This window comes from Lynx rufus, unplaced genomic scaffold, assembly GCF_022079265.1.
Source record: "Lynx rufus isolate CCGP_SWC_20201006 ecotype Redwood Valley unplaced genomic scaffold, mLynRuf1.p SCAF_8, whole genome shotgun sequence".
Taxonomy (NCBI): domain Eukaryota; kingdom Metazoa; phylum Chordata; class Mammalia; order Carnivora; family Felidae; genus Lynx; species Lynx rufus.
In genome coordinates this window covers 132,373,891-132,388,443 of record NW_025814896.1, presented here as the reverse complement: position 1 = coordinate 132,388,443, position 14,553 = coordinate 132,373,891, and the positions used below count along the sequence as shown (strand labels likewise).

Sequence of the window (14,553 nt, the reverse complement as noted above, 5' to 3'; positions counted from 1 at the left end):
TGCCCTTGGCACGGAGCCGTGGGGGTTATCGCACCCCCGCCTCCCCCAGCTACACTGAGGCAAGGCTGGCATGGCATTGGCACCGTGTTGGTTATCTAGGTGTCTGGCTCTCTTGGGGGACAGCCTCCGGTCTAGGAAGGCCTCGCGTGACCGGGGTGGGGGGGGGGGGTTGGTTTTCATGCACGCGTCTTGCCCCCTTAGAGTTCAGAAGCCGGCCGACCTCCGCCAGTGCCTGTTCCAGCTCACTCTTCCCGCCAGCGGAGAGCTCCGGGCCTCTGGCTGCCTTCTCCAGCGAGCCCGTTCCCGGAGCCAGCCCGAGCGCCCCCCTGGGAGCCCAGCAGGCAGGTGAGGCGACCGAGAAGCACAAAGGAGCTAAACGCACAAGCCTGGCAGCTTGAGGGTGCAGCCCAAGCGATCTTCTTGTTTCTTTTTGTAAAGTGTGTTTATTTTTGAGAGTGTGGTGTGGGGGGGGGCAGAGAGAGAGAGAGAGAGAGAGAGAGAGAGAGAGAGAGAGAATCCCAAGCAGGCTCCATGCTGTCAGCACAGAGCCGGAAGGGGGGCTCGATCTCATGAACTGTGAGATCACGACCTGAGCCGAGATCAAGAGCTGGATGAGTAACCGACTGAGCCACCCAGGTGCCCCTGCAGCCAAACGTTTTTCAAGATAAATAAACGTGCTTTGTACCTCATCTTTGCCTACAAAGCCTTAGCATTTTATCTTGAATTTGTAGTAGTTTCTGGCACAGAATGCTGTGTTGTGTTTAAAAAAAAATTTTTTTTTAACGTGTTTTTGAGAAGGAGCAGGAGAGGAGCAGAGAGAGGGGGACAGAGGATCCCACGCAGGCTCCACGCTGACGGCACAGGGCCCGATGCGGGTCTTGAACTCACAAACTGTGAGGTCATGACCTGAGTCTAAGTCGGACGCTTCACTGACTGAGCCACCCAGGTGCCCCCGCATGCTGTGTTTTTAACTTGGAAAGGTGTCCTCTGTTGCTGTCTGCTACGTAATATGATCCCCTCATCGGTGGTGTGGTGAATTGGGGTCCCTCAGCACCCCCCCAGTTTGCAGTGGGGAGCCTGCAAGGGGCAGGTGAGACGAGCGTGCGCCATCTACCGTGTGCTCAGGATCCCACAAGCCTGGGCATGTGCCTCCTTGAGTCCTAACAGCCTCCTTGCAAGCAGGCTTGGGTTTCCCCGCGGTACTTCTGGGGAACCTGAGGCTCAGCTGCGTGCCTGGGGTCTCCCGGGCAGTTGGAGGCGAAGTCAAGATTTGACAAGCAGGGATTTCTGGGTCGTGTGCTTGGCATTTTGCCATCCTGAACGGACCTTTGAGCATGGTCGCCGTTGACTCCAGCAGCCTTCTCAAGGGCTCGGGAGGCTTGGCTGTTTCCGTTCTCCGGCCCACGAGGTCTGTAGAGGGGCCTAGCGAGGGGAGTCGGTGCCCTGGCTCCCACGAAGAGGCCACGCCAGGGTTGGGAACCGTGCCCTCCCACCGAGGCCCCGGGCCTCCCTCTCTGCATGCCGTCTGCTCTTGTCCTCACCGCGCCCGGGCCCCCAGGAACCTCTGCTACCATGGCGGCTGGGGAGCCCTTGGCCTTTGCCATCAGAATAGCCGGGTGTAAGTTTCCGGCACTGATAGCCTCTGGCTGGGCAATTCGGGGCAACTGATTTCAACTCTTCGCGTCTCTGTTTCCTCGCCTGTAAAGCTGGAGCAGATCTTGTCTAATTTGCAGGGTGATTGCAAGAGTTAAGTATGGTGCCAATAGCAAATACTCAGCGCTCACTACCTGCCAGGCACTGTTTGGCACACTTCTTTGAAATCCTGGCTTTCTCCCAGTGGCTCTGTTATTGTCCCCTTTTGTAGCTGAGAAAGCTGAAGCATAAGGGGTTCAGAAGGTTAAGTAAGGTCACTCGGCCCCAGGCGGCAACCGAGCAGGGGATTCAGACCCAGGGCAGTGGGGTTCCGAACTATGCCCCTAAGCCCCTCACCATGCCACCTCACCCACAAGAAAGGTTTTGTGCTGCCCCCGACTCTGGAGGGCCTTCCAGACCACGCTGGCTGATGTGAGCACGTAAGCAGTGAGCCTCACAAGACCAGAATCCATAATTTCCCCCGGCATTATCCTCAGACCTGGGGAGCCCCAGGGCCCTGGGTGACTGCGTGCCCTACAACTGTCCTGAGCGTGTTTGGTGCAAACCAGAGCCTGGGGGGTGAGGGTGTGGGAGAAGGGAGGCGGATCAGCCTCGGGTGCACTCCTGGGATGCAGGGGCCCCACTGGCCACTCCTGTCTCCCTGGTCCTTCATTGACCCGGGCTGTGCGCTCACTGGAGCAGGAGTGTGTGCGCATGGGTGTGCGTGCACGGGTGTGTGTGTCCTCAGTGGGCAGAACCACTTGTCGGCTGGTTGGTAAAAATGGAAGAGAAGTAATTTCCTGCTAAGCAGGGCTCCTACGAACTGACTCTGTGCTTCCCCTTTTCTCTCTCTCTGCTGCCAGGACCAGCCTCTGAGCACCCCTCACTTGCTACGGCCGTGGGTCCAGCTGTTTTCAATGGCAAAGATTCTCCGAAGCACCAACAGCTGGTGAAGAACGACCTATCGGCCATGCCACGGCCCTCGGCATTAGGTAGCATCGCCTGTCCTGGGGGGGGGGGGTCTTGCTTTTTTCTAGGCCAGGCTGTTGTGGGGGTTGTGGGCGCCACCGTACTGGGGCCACCGAGCCTCACGGAGCGGGTGTGGCATGGAGAGAGAGTCGGGACAGGCCGGCAGGTGCCTCCCGGGTCGGTGGGGCTGTGCCCGGGCCCTGGTGTGGGTGGGGCCGTGGCTTCGTCCACCGACGTGGGTGATGGGTGTACGGCAAGAAGCAGCGGGAGCCCCTTGTGAGGTGGGCGGCCAGTCTTGTGGGCTACACGTCAGGAGGGCTGTGAAGTCCTGGAGAAACTGGGGGCAGTGTGGTGTCATGGGAAAAACACGGGCTCCAAAATCAGATAAATACGAATTCGAAACTCAACTCTGCCTCTTGTTGGTCAGGGGGATCTTGGACGAGCCTTCTGGCTACATTGTTCCCTCATCTGGAGATCAGAATTCTGCATTCGGGGCGGCTGAGAGGGTCAGGCGAGGTGCTGTATGGAGATTCAGACCCTCTGGCAGCTCCCTGAGTGACCATGCCCCCCTCGGCATCATCACTGAGCTCCTTTGCAGGGAGGACTTCCTGGAGGAGGTGGCAGTCGAGCTGCACCTTAGAGCTGGGGAAGCGTGAGAGGCGGTGAGGGAGGAAGCTCAGAAGAGGATGAAGAGGTGCACGAAGGGGTTACACAGACCTTCTGCTGGAGTAGAGGCCGTGGAGCCTCTGACTCCGAGCTCCGTGCTCGCCCCTCTGGGCTCTCAGGAGCCATTTAGTAAGCCAGGGTTACCTCTCTCCCCGTCCTCCCTGCACGCAGCTGAGTGGATTTTGGCATGCAAGACTGTCCAACTGGAAGAGCCCGTAGTGACTCTCTGGTCCCACAGTCTGTTTGGTAGAGAAGGGAAGTGAGGCCCAGAGAGGCAGCCCAGGCCTAGAGGCCAGGCTTCCCTGCTTCTGTTACATGGCCGGCAGAGGACATCCCTGGTAGAGGACCAGTGTCCCCTCCCTGGTGGAAGGACCAGTGTCTTTTCTGAATTGGACCTGAGACTCCCCAGTCCTAACCAGCGTGGAATCCGAGGTCCAGCCTCTGTCCCTCCTCCAGCCGCTCCGGGCTGTGACTGGTGTTTCTTGACAAGGTGCTGAATTTAGGGTGGCCCCGTGGCCGACAACCGGGCCTCTGGGATGGTGATGGCAGCCTTGCACTGTGGCACCTGCCCGGCCTGCGTGGAGGCCTGTATACGTCCAGCCTTTGCCCGGGCAGCAGGGCACGGGGGCCCCACTCCGTGGTGAACGAGGAGCCGTGTGGGAAGTAGAATGCCCCTAGTCCCCGGCAGCCCTCGAACCCTTCTGGAATCTGGCCCCAACCAACCTGAGGAACCTTATTCATTCCCCACTGTTTGAGACCGCCACGCTCCAGGAGTGCCCTCCCCTTCCTGTCCTCACCCCCTGGTCATGCACTGAGTCCTGACTGCTGCTAAACCTGCCTTTCAGGGCTCAGCTCAGCTGTCCCCTCCTCCTGCAGCGGGGTACCTTGCCTGGTCTCAGTTCCATGGCCATCCGTGTCCTTCAGGTACCGAAGGTCCTGAGAGCAGGGCCAGCGTCCTTCCCATCTTGGGGCCTCGGCACCTGGCCACCCGGGACACCTTCACAGACTGAGACGGCACAGCCGAAACGTCAGAGGTCCTGTGCCTTCCCGCCCGCTCTGGGGAGAGAGGAAGCCCATGTTAATCAACTGCTCCTAAAACGACAAGAGGTGTTGAATTCGGGCTTGAGGACTGTCGCTCAGTGGTCCTGAGTGGAAAAGTCCTGCCCCCTCGCAGGAGGGGGGAGGGGAGCGTTAGCAAGTGCCCAGGATCCTTGCTTGGTCCACACAGGGGGGTCTGGGTGCTACGTGTCCTGGAGTGACATGGAAGTCTACGTAATAAAAACTCGCTCACGCAGAATGCCAAGGGGTGCCCCCCACCCCGATACCAGGAGACACCGCGAGGGCTGGTCCACATTGGCACCCCAGGGACGACTCCCAGTGACGTCACTTTGGGAGAGTCGAGCTGGGTCCAGCAGAGTGGTGAGGGCTTGTGTCCCAAAGGGGGAGGACATCTGTAGACCCTCCATCCCTAGTATCGAGGCCTGGCCCCTCTACGGTAGCTGAGTGTGGTTTTCAGAGGCGTCTTGGTCTCTGTGGGGCGCCTCTGTCCGCACCTGAGGACAGATGTGCGGGCAGTAGAAGGTAATAGAAGATAAACGGAACAGCGGTTATAAGTAGCTGCCTCAGGTGTTGCCGGGAGGAGGTGTGTCTAAGGAGCCCGCCTGCTCGAAAGCTCTGTGTGAGCCACCTGTTTTCTGTTTTCACTTTTTGTTCCCTTTGTTCATTTTTGATCAGTCTAAGGCGGAGTCAAGCATAATTTTACCACCTTTAAGAGACTCTGGAGCAAGACCCTGCAGGGCGCTTAAGCAAAACCAGGGTGCCCACGAACGGTGGCATTTTCTCATTCTTGTTTCCAGAAGTCTGGTTCTGTAGGTCAGGGTGGGGCCCGGGAGCGGATGGTTTTAGCAGGGCCCTGCTGCTTCTGTCCAGCTCCTTCTCAGGCCAGATTTGTAGGAACCTTGCCCTACACCGTGGTTTTCAACCCTGGTTGTGAGTTAGGGTCACCAGGGAGCTTGGAGTCACCACGGTTCCCCGGGGCTCCCCCAGACGCGGGGTTCCGCTTTACCTGGGATGGGCTTGCGTCCAGGCACAGAGAGCTTTAAAGGTTTCCCAGGGGCGTTTAATGTGCAGCCACAGCTGAATGTGTACTTCTAAACGTAGGGGAGATTTTGAGTCGGATTGCTCAAACGAATGTGGTAACCAACTCTGGATATTTTGAACAACCCAGGAGCAGAGCGTGAGTCCCGCACATGCTGTTATCTAGAGTGGGCGGGGATGACTCATTAACAACAGCAGGTACCAGCCTCTGTTCCTGTTGACTTCTTTGGTCTGAAGTTAGCGGTCAAGGCTGGGGTGGGAGAGGAACACCGGTAGAGCGGTCCTGCCCCCAGGTGGTGAAACTGTGTGGTGGTTGGTCGAACGTGACCGTGGCTTATCCCAGAAGCACACGGGCATGCACGGGGCAGTTTAGAGGAGGAGGCGAAGGAGGATGTGATCTTGGGGGCTGCCGGCCAGTGGGCCCCAAGGCTGTGCTTTCGCTACATTCTCTTTAGTCTTCACGAAACCACCTTTAACGGCAGGGCTTGTGACCCCATGTTAAAGGTGAGGGTGTGCTAAGGGCTCAGAGATCAGGCCGAGGCACTTGCGCGGTTTGGAACGAAACGTTCACTGAAATGGACAGGATATTTCCTCATGCCCGGACACTTCCCTAAACAGCTAACGACCCTCGTAAGGCTCTGATTTTTAAAAAATAACAAATACGTGCTCTCCAGAGCAGGGGGAGTGTTTGGAAGCTCATCCTTAGCGAAAGCCTAACCCGTACTCTGAATGTTGTCTAGGTATCTTATCAAACTCTGGGCCCCCGAAAAAACGCCACAAAGGGTGGTCCCCAGAATCTCCATCAGCGACAGACGCCGGCTACGCCCAGGGTGGTGGGAACAGAGCTAAGTACGGTAAGTGACGGCAACGTTGCCGGAAACCCGAGACTCGGGGACCCGTGGTGGTGCTGCTGCTGGTGGGCGTGGGCGTGTGTGCCCGTGTGTGTGCTTCCGCGTGAATCGGCGAGGATGTTCTGGGGGGCAGACTTGGGTATAACAGAGGGTCTCTTTCTCGTATGGTGGGGCTGCTCAACCAAGCCCAGGCTTCCTGTATGGCCGTGAGCTCGTTCCCTGACCCTAAAGGAATTTAAAAGGGGCTTGCCTGTCACGTGGCAGGGAGACTGAAGAGGAGGGGACTGGGTTGTTTGGTGGGGAAGATTGGATCAAGCGACTCTGAAGATGCTTTGACCTCAGGAGTCTGTGATTCCAAGACTTGGGGGCTCCCACAAGTAGGGGTGAGGGTCAGATTGTAGCCGATTCGGAGGCCGGCCTGACGTCAGGTCTGCCAGAGGTGGGTGGCTTGTTTGGCCTGTCTTCCTAACTCTCCTGGCCTGTCCCTAGAGAGCGCAGGCATGTCCTGCGTGCCCCAGGTTGGCTCGGTGGGACCAGCGTCGGTCACCTTCCCCGTTGTGGCCTCTGGAGAACCAGTGTCCGTCCCTGACAACTTGCTGAAAATATGCAAGGCCAAGCCGGTGATATTTAAAGGCAAGTACAGCAGTGGGACAGGTGGTGGAGGTCGGAGAGCCTGAAGGGATGAACAAGGGACAGGCTGACTCCAAGGGTGTCCCCCTGAGAAAACTCTCAGACCCTTTCCAGGGCAACGGAGGAACTAAGCAGACCAGTCACTGGTGTTGCCCCTGGTCAGATGCCAAGAGTTCTAGGGCTTTTCACAGCTTTCCACGACAAGCCCAAGTGGAACGATTCTGTTCCATGATGTGCATCTGTTCATTCACTCGCTCACGCTCGCTCGCTCATTCACTCGCTCATTCACTCGCTCATTCACTCGCTCATTCACTCGCTCATTCACTCGCTCATTCACTCGCTCATTCACTCATTCGCTTACTCATTAGCTCACTCATTAGCTCACTCATTCATTCACTTACTAATTCGCTCACTCGCTTATTCACTCATTCACTCACTCATTCACTCGCTTGCTTGTGCATTTGCTCATTCACTCCTTCGCTTGCTCATTCACTTACTAATTCACTCGTTCGCTCATTCACTCGCTCATTCACTCATTCGCTTACTCATTTGCTCACTCACTCATTCACTTACTAACTCACTCGCTCACTCATTCACATGCTCATTCACTCATTCGCTCACTCGATCACTTGCTTGTTCACTTGCTCATTCACTCATTTGCTCACTCGTTCACTCATTCACTTACTAATTCTCTTGCTCACTTATTCACTCACTCGTTCACTTGCTCATTCACTCACTCATTGGCTCATTCATTTGCTCATTCATTTGCTTACTCTTTTGCTCACTCATTCACTTACTAATTCACTCGATCACTCATTCACTTGCTCGTTCACATACTCATTCACTCGCTCATTCATTCATTCATTCACTCGCTCATTCACTAGGTCGCTCATACATTCATTCACTCATTCGTGCCATAATGACAGGTCCAGTACAAAGCACCAGGGAATGGAGACAGATTAGACAGCCCCTTGCTCCCGGGACCCCTGGTCCGGTGGATCGTCCTGTGTCATCCTCTGCCACTAGTACATTTTGACTATGAAATCTGACTTTGGCCAAAGACGGCCACGCTCGCCACATGGAAGCAGGAAACTAGACTCGATCTGTTTTGCGACAGTAGGTTAACGTAGGTTATGTGGGGGCAGACTTGCTGCAAGTAAAGAAATCCCCTTCTAGTGAAGCAGAAGAGGTTGAAATGTGAAGGTCTGGCAGGACTCGCGTGATGATGACGGTCGCCGGGGCCGTGTGATAAAACACACACGCACGTGCGCCTCCTTCCTGAAGAAGCTAGTACAGCATCTGGGATCGTGTTTGGAGGCACAGAGGAGAGAGGGTCGTAGGCAAGTGGGAGGTATCTTACCGGTAATTAAGAAATAAGAGAGGCACTGCTTTTTTTTCCTAAAAAAAAATGGACAGGGTCTTTAGGAAGAGGGGTGCAGATCTGGGTTTGAACTGAGCATGAGTCACGGCCGGTAATCCCATCGGGCCCTCTTGGCTAATTGGGAAGAAGGTCAACGTGCAACAGTGTTACATGTAACCTGTGCACAGTCATTATGTGTCTGTGAGACGCTGTGAGAACGCGGGGATGAGAAGACAGAGCACGGTGGCACCACTACGGGCAGGGTGGCATCTGTGCCTCTCCCGAGCCAGGGGCCTCAGAGGAGTCGGGGTGAGGGTCCGGCAGACCCGCCTCTGACGACCTCAGCTATAGACCATCCTCCTTATTCCTCAAGGTCACTGCACTTTCTGCTTGGTTTAAGCCACTCACTCTTTGTTTTTTTTTTTAAACATTTATTTATTATTGAGAGACAGAGACAGAGCATGAGCAGGGGAGGGGCAGAGAGAGGGGGAGACGCAGAATCCAAAGACAGGCTCCAGGCTCCGAGCTGTCAGCACAGAGCCCGACGCGGGGCTTGAACCCACAAACCGCGAGATCATGACCCAAGCGGAAGTCAGACGCTTTACCGACAGAGCCACCCAGGCGCCCCAGCCACGCACTCTTTGTAACATGCCTGCTGTCCTGGGTCTTCCCGCCCCCAGCCCACCTCATGCCCAAACCCCACCTGCGCCTTAGGACCCAAACCCATGTGGCTTCTCCACGAGGCTGCCTTAGTTTCTTTCTCCTGGGCCCCAACGCAGTTTAAGCCATAATGTTCGCAAGCCGTGGCACCCCAACCGTGGTCCTTGGTCCAGCAGGTCCAGCATCGTCCAGGACCTGTTAGAGGGGTGAATTCCCAGGCCCATCCTGGAATCAGAATCAGGCCCCTTTTCCAAATCAGAAGCTGTGCGGGAAGGCCCAGAAGGGGCCCGGGGGACCCTCATGCACCCTCAGGTTTGAGACGCAGTTGTGTGAGGATGTGAACTGTCTCGGGCGTCAGATTTCCCCAGAGCCAAGCATGATGCCAGCACGTAGCACACAGCGGGCATTCAGCGAGTGTGTGTTTGGTGAATGAGTTCAGACCAAGCACAGGACGGCGCCCGTGCATCTGGCGCATCCAGTTATCTCGGCAGCCCCATGAGGGCTGCGTGCCTTCGACCCATTTTACAGACGTGGAGACTGAGATTTAGAGAAGTCCTACTTCCTGCGCAGGGCCACACAGCTGATGCCCAGCGCGGAGGAGAATCAGTCCGGCCAGGCTCTTCTGACCCTGAGGGTTCTCGTCGGAATTGGTCTCCTAACGTGTGCTAAAGCATTGGTCGGGTTCCGTCAGTATCTGGAGCCTTCGGTCTGCGCAGTGATTCATTTTCCTCACTCAGCCTGCCAGAGAGTCCTGGGAGGATGGGAAACAGAAGCCAGCACGGAGGAGTCGGGGAGGGGCAGGCTGGCTGGCAGGGGGGGCGGCAGAGTGCTCACAAGAGGCGTTCTGTAGTCAGCGGGGCGCCTGTTCGGCTTTGGGCGCGTCGCTCTGGGCCTCAGCGAGCTCACCTGTGAACCACAAGGGTTGGACACGACGAACAGGCAGACGCTGGAGCCCTGGTCAGTATTCAGAGCAGGTGCACTAGCTCAGCAAGGGCGGGAAATCTGCGATCCCCTCCGTCCTCCCTCCTCCCTCCTCCCTCCTCCCTCTCCCCCTCCTCCCTCCTCCCTCCTCCCTCTCCCCTCCTCCCTCTCCCCTCCTCCCTCCTCCCCTTCCTCCCTCCTCCTTCTCCCCCTCCTCCCTCCCTCCTCCCTCCTCCCTCTCCCCCTCCTCCCTCTTCCCCCTCCTCCCTCTCCTCCTCCTCCCTCCTCCCTCCTCCCTCCTCCTTCTCCCCGAAGAGGGACGTGTGAGTCAGCCCAGGGGCCTCTCGCCTGCCCACTTTGGCTCCCTCGCCTTCGACGTGCGCGCTTGTGGGGGCCACGTGTGCCCCACGCCAGCCGCCAAGCGGACGTGGTTGCTTCTTCCGCAGGCCACGGGAACTTCCCTTACCTCTGCGGGAACCTGAGTGACGTCGTCGTGAGCCCCCTCCTGTACACGTGCTACCAGAACTCTCAGTCCATCTCCCGGGCGTATGAGCACTACGGGGCCTCGGCGATACAGCCCATCTCCGAGGAGGTGCAGCTTCTACTGACCGTCTACTATCTCGTCCAGCTGGGTGAGCCTCCCTCCCGCCGCGTGGGGCCCATTGGTGCAGCGGTCGCGGCCCGAGGCGGCGTGTCAGCCCGGATCCCTGCCCGTCACTTGGAGCCCTTGAGAAGCCACGCTGGCTGGCGGACAGGAAGTGCCGGGGACCATCCTTTCTCACCACCCGCATCCCATCCACCGGAAAGCCCTGCTTCGTCCCAGATGCGGCGTCCCCCGCCCTCCTCCGCCACACCCCTCCCTTGCCAGGGTGCGGCTCTGCCCCCCATTCTGCACAGCTGTTAACGATTGTGAATGTCATCGTATCTGTTCTCTGCTGGAGCCCCCCTGGGTCTCCTATCACACACTCAACCCATATCGGTTCCAGGGTCCAAGTGACCAGGCCTCCTCCCACCTCCGCTTCCGCTCCAGCCCTGCCGTGCCCCGCGGCAGACCCGTCTACCCCAGAGAAACGCCCCTGCCCAGAACCTGTCCTCCGAGTTTTGGTTCCTGTGTCACCTCAGGGAGAACCTTATCACCATATCTAAGACAGTGCCCCCTCCGCAGGCCCCTGGGAGTCTCTCTCCTCCGTATCTTGCCTTTAGAGCACCAGTATTTGCTCGCTTTCCGTGCCTCTCCCCGGTTAGGATGTAGGGTCCATGACATCAGGAACGTTGATTTAGTTCACATCTGCGTGTCCAACAGCACCTGCACTGTAGTTGGCCCTCGGCTGTGTTGAAGGAACAGGTAAACAGGGACACAGAATCCCGTGAAAGCATTTCAGGAGAGGGACCAGTCGCCTGAGTCAGTGAGGCCAAGAGCAGAGTGAAGGCTGATGATTGACCATTGGGTTTGGGCACATGGGAGTGACAGGCACCCTCGGTGATGGGTGCGTCCGAGGAGTGTGGGGGACAAAAGCCGTGCTGCGGTGGATTGGAGACAGGAGGCAAGCGTACGGAGTGTAGACAGCTCTCCCAAGAGCTCGGTTTGGCGATGGTGATTCCAGAAGGGGGCGTGGGCTCAAGGGGAAAGGTTTCAAAGATGGGAGGCCTAACGGCTAATCTGATCAAATCTTGGCGTAGCCTCGTGCGTGTGTATCGTGATCCCGTGTTTCAGATCAGGAACCCGTATCGTAAGATAGCTCTGGATCCGTGCTGGCGCCGGGTGGAACCGGAAGGGAGCACGCCTTCCGAGTCCAAGCGTGGTGCCGCTTCCTCCAACTCCCCCAGATATAAGATTTGGACAAACACGCCAGAAAACGCCTAGGAAAGAAAGGCTGACGGTATTCAGTCTCCTAGGCGTCAGACCCACAAACCAAGTAACGTATCTCTCGAATTGATGACGCACGCGTGGGTACCCAGTGGGGCTAAGGGTGCAGTAAAACCAGTGTCACACGTGACATTAAAGTCGCCGGTAGGTGGACGCACGTAGGCCCTCGGGACACGGTCTGACGATGTGTACAGGTTGGCCCCGGAAGCCCGGATTCGAGACTCCGGGAAGCTAGGTTCTACGCATAAAGACGTGTGTTGTGAAAGCACTTGCAGAGGTGGCTACGTGGCAGCAAAGAAAGGATCGACAGTGGAGACACCGCTGAGTAAACGGTAGAGCCTCGTAGGAAGGGACTTTGCGTGGCCAGGGACCGTGCTGGGCGCGGACCGCAGACAGCGCGATGCGTGGTTACGGCGAGAAGGTAGGGAAAGAGGAGGAGCCCCGGAGTCGTAGGCTCGCAGTCCTTGCTGCTGTTTAACACCCGCGCGTGAAACCCAGACTGAGGAACAGGCAGAAAGAGCTGTGGCCCCGCTAGGCTGGGGAGCTTCTGGCCGCGCGGCTGCCCTCCCTGTACCTCCCCGCGGTCCCTGAGACGATCTGGCATTGGTGACGCCGACTGTGTTACTTTCGCGTTTGCTTGCGCGCGGCTCCCCAGGATCGCCCCCTGCGTTCGCGGTGGGGACCCGGGGGCCGGCGCCCAAGCCTCTCCTGCCGTCTTGTCGTTGCCAGCAGCGGACCAGGTGCCCCTGATGGAGGACCTGGAGCAGATCTTCCTGCGCTCGTGGCGCGAATCGCACCTGACCGAGATCCGGCAGTACCAGCAGGCGCAGCCGCAGCCCTGCCCGCCCGCGCCCAGCGCCGTGGCCCCCGTCACCTCGGCCCAGCTGCCCTGGCTCGCCGGCCTGGCCGCCAGCTCCTGCAACGACAGCGTGCACATCATCGAGTGCACCTACTCCCTGGCCGAGGGCCTCTCCGAGATGTTCCGGCTGCTCATCGAGGGCAAGCTCGCCAAGACCAACTACGTGGTGATCGTCCGCGCGTGCCGCAGCCCCGCCATCGACTCCTGCGTCGCCGTCACGGGTGAGCCCTGCGCCTGAGATTGGGGGCAGCGGGAAAAGCAGCTGCGTCTGTTTCCCGGCTGCCTTCCTTTGCAGATCCGCGCCTTTTGCCTCTCGCGGCCCAGGGTCTGTAGCAGCGGTTGGTTAGTGCTCAGCAGCCCCCTCGATGTGCGCCGCTCGTGCCCCGGCTGGCGTGCTGAGTTAAAATTCTTTCCTCCTCCGAGAGGAAGGTGAGCATTCCGCCTTGCCAAACCCTAGAGAGGCTGGGCAACTCTGGAGTTAGACCGGGTGGAGGGCCTGGGTCCATGCACCTGATGATGTGATTGGTCCCTTAACGACTCTGGCCCTCACTTCCTTCAGCTAGCTAATGGAGAACAAAAACCCCAGCGATCTCATTGTCTATGTGGACTCATGCGTCAGTGAACTAATACAGTATAAAAACATTTATTGAAGTCCTACTGTGTGCAGCCACGGTTGTAGGGACCGGAGATACAGGAAGGAAGGTAACGAGGTCCCTGCTCGCCTGGAGCGCACGTTCTGGGGTGGGAGGCAGACACCAAAGCCAGTGCAGAAAGTGACAGGTGGACAGGTGGAGGGGCCCGGGGTCGGAGGATCCCATTTGGGGAGCTGGTTATTAAGAGGGGTCAGGAGAACCTATCTAAAGAGGGGATGTTAAGAGCGAGGGCCTGAGAGAAATGAGGCAGCGGGCGATGTTGCCTCTGGGGACAGCTGCGGGGGGCCCCCCCCAGAACCACGTGGCCACAGGCCGTGCCTGGCATGTTGCTAGTAAGCAGGAGGCCAGGGCAGAGGACGGGACTAGGGTGTTGTGTGGGGGCCCTGACGGCCTTATCAGAGCTTTGGATTGTTCCCTGTGTGAATTGAGAGACCGTTGCACGATTTTGACCAGAGAAGGGCTGTGACCTGGCTTTTGTTTTAGAAGAATCAATGACCTATTTGGGTGTGGAGAGCCCCCTATTTGGGTCCCTGGGGAGGGGCTGGATTCATCCAGTGCCCAGTGCGGGTGGCCGGGGCTGGGCTGGGGGAGGCGCAGAGGAGCGGCCTGATTCTGGGTGTCTGTGGGGTGGGTACCTGTGGGATTTGCAGTGGGGGGGGGCCGGGGGGGGGGCCGTGTGGACTGTGTGGGAACACCCCGAGGGCTTTGGCTGTGTAGCTGATGCAGACACCATCCGCTGAGATGGCAGGAACTGCAGAAGCATTTCTGTTTTTGAAAACATTTAATTTAGGGGCACCTGGGTGGCTCAGTCGGTTAAGTGTCCGTCCGGCCCTTGGTTTTGGCTCGGGTCATGATCCTACGGTCTGTGGGATGGAGCCCCTTAGCCGGGCTCTGCGCTGGCAACACGGAGCCTGCTTGGGCTTCTCTCTGTCCCTCTTTCTCTGCCCCTCCCCTGCTTGTGTTCTCTCTCAACATAAATAAATAAAATAAAGAAAAATTGAAATTGTCCTCGTGGAGGGAAGGGGTGGCAGGGAGGTCGTGCTGGAATCTCAAGTTCTCCCGCACCAGCCCGGCCCATGCTTCAGATGTCGTGGTGGCCGCGTGGGTGGGCAGCTGGGTAGAAAGTCCAAAGTTCAGGACAGAGATTAAGGGGTAGTCAGCACGTTGGGGGCCTGAGAGCCCAGAGGTGATGCCAGGACCCATCCGGTGAGTGCGGGGCGAGGGCTGTCTGAGGTCCCGTCCCGTGAGGGGAGGAAATGGAGAAGCAGACCTGAGAGTGGAAGGAGAGAATGTTCTGGAGGCCGAGGGGTGGAGGTGGGGGGTGGGGGAGGCGTGCTTCAAGAAGGGAGAGGCAGCGACTGGGCCAAATGCTCCTGTTTGAGTCCGAA

General features: G+C 58.0%; 1 protein-coding gene across 1 annotated transcript in view; it reads left to right on the top strand.

The window, feature by feature from the left end:
* The window catches only part of GREB1 (growth regulating estrogen receptor binding 1), a 76,478-nt gene that overhangs the window by 18,027 nt on the left and 43,898 nt on the right, over positions 1 to 14,553 (top strand). The window contains exons 5-10 of the mRNA XM_047069808.1: positions 202 to 345; positions 2,496 to 2,624; positions 6,105 to 6,218; positions 6,705 to 6,848; positions 10,233 to 10,418; positions 12,383 to 12,733. Of these exons, the coding sequence (XP_046925764.1) occupies positions 202 to 345; positions 2,496 to 2,624; positions 6,105 to 6,218; positions 6,705 to 6,848; positions 10,233 to 10,418; positions 12,383 to 12,733 (1,068 nt within the window). The remainder of the gene's footprint in view (positions 1 to 201; positions 346 to 2,495; positions 2,625 to 6,104; positions 6,219 to 6,704; positions 6,849 to 10,232; positions 10,419 to 12,382; positions 12,734 to 14,553) is intronic.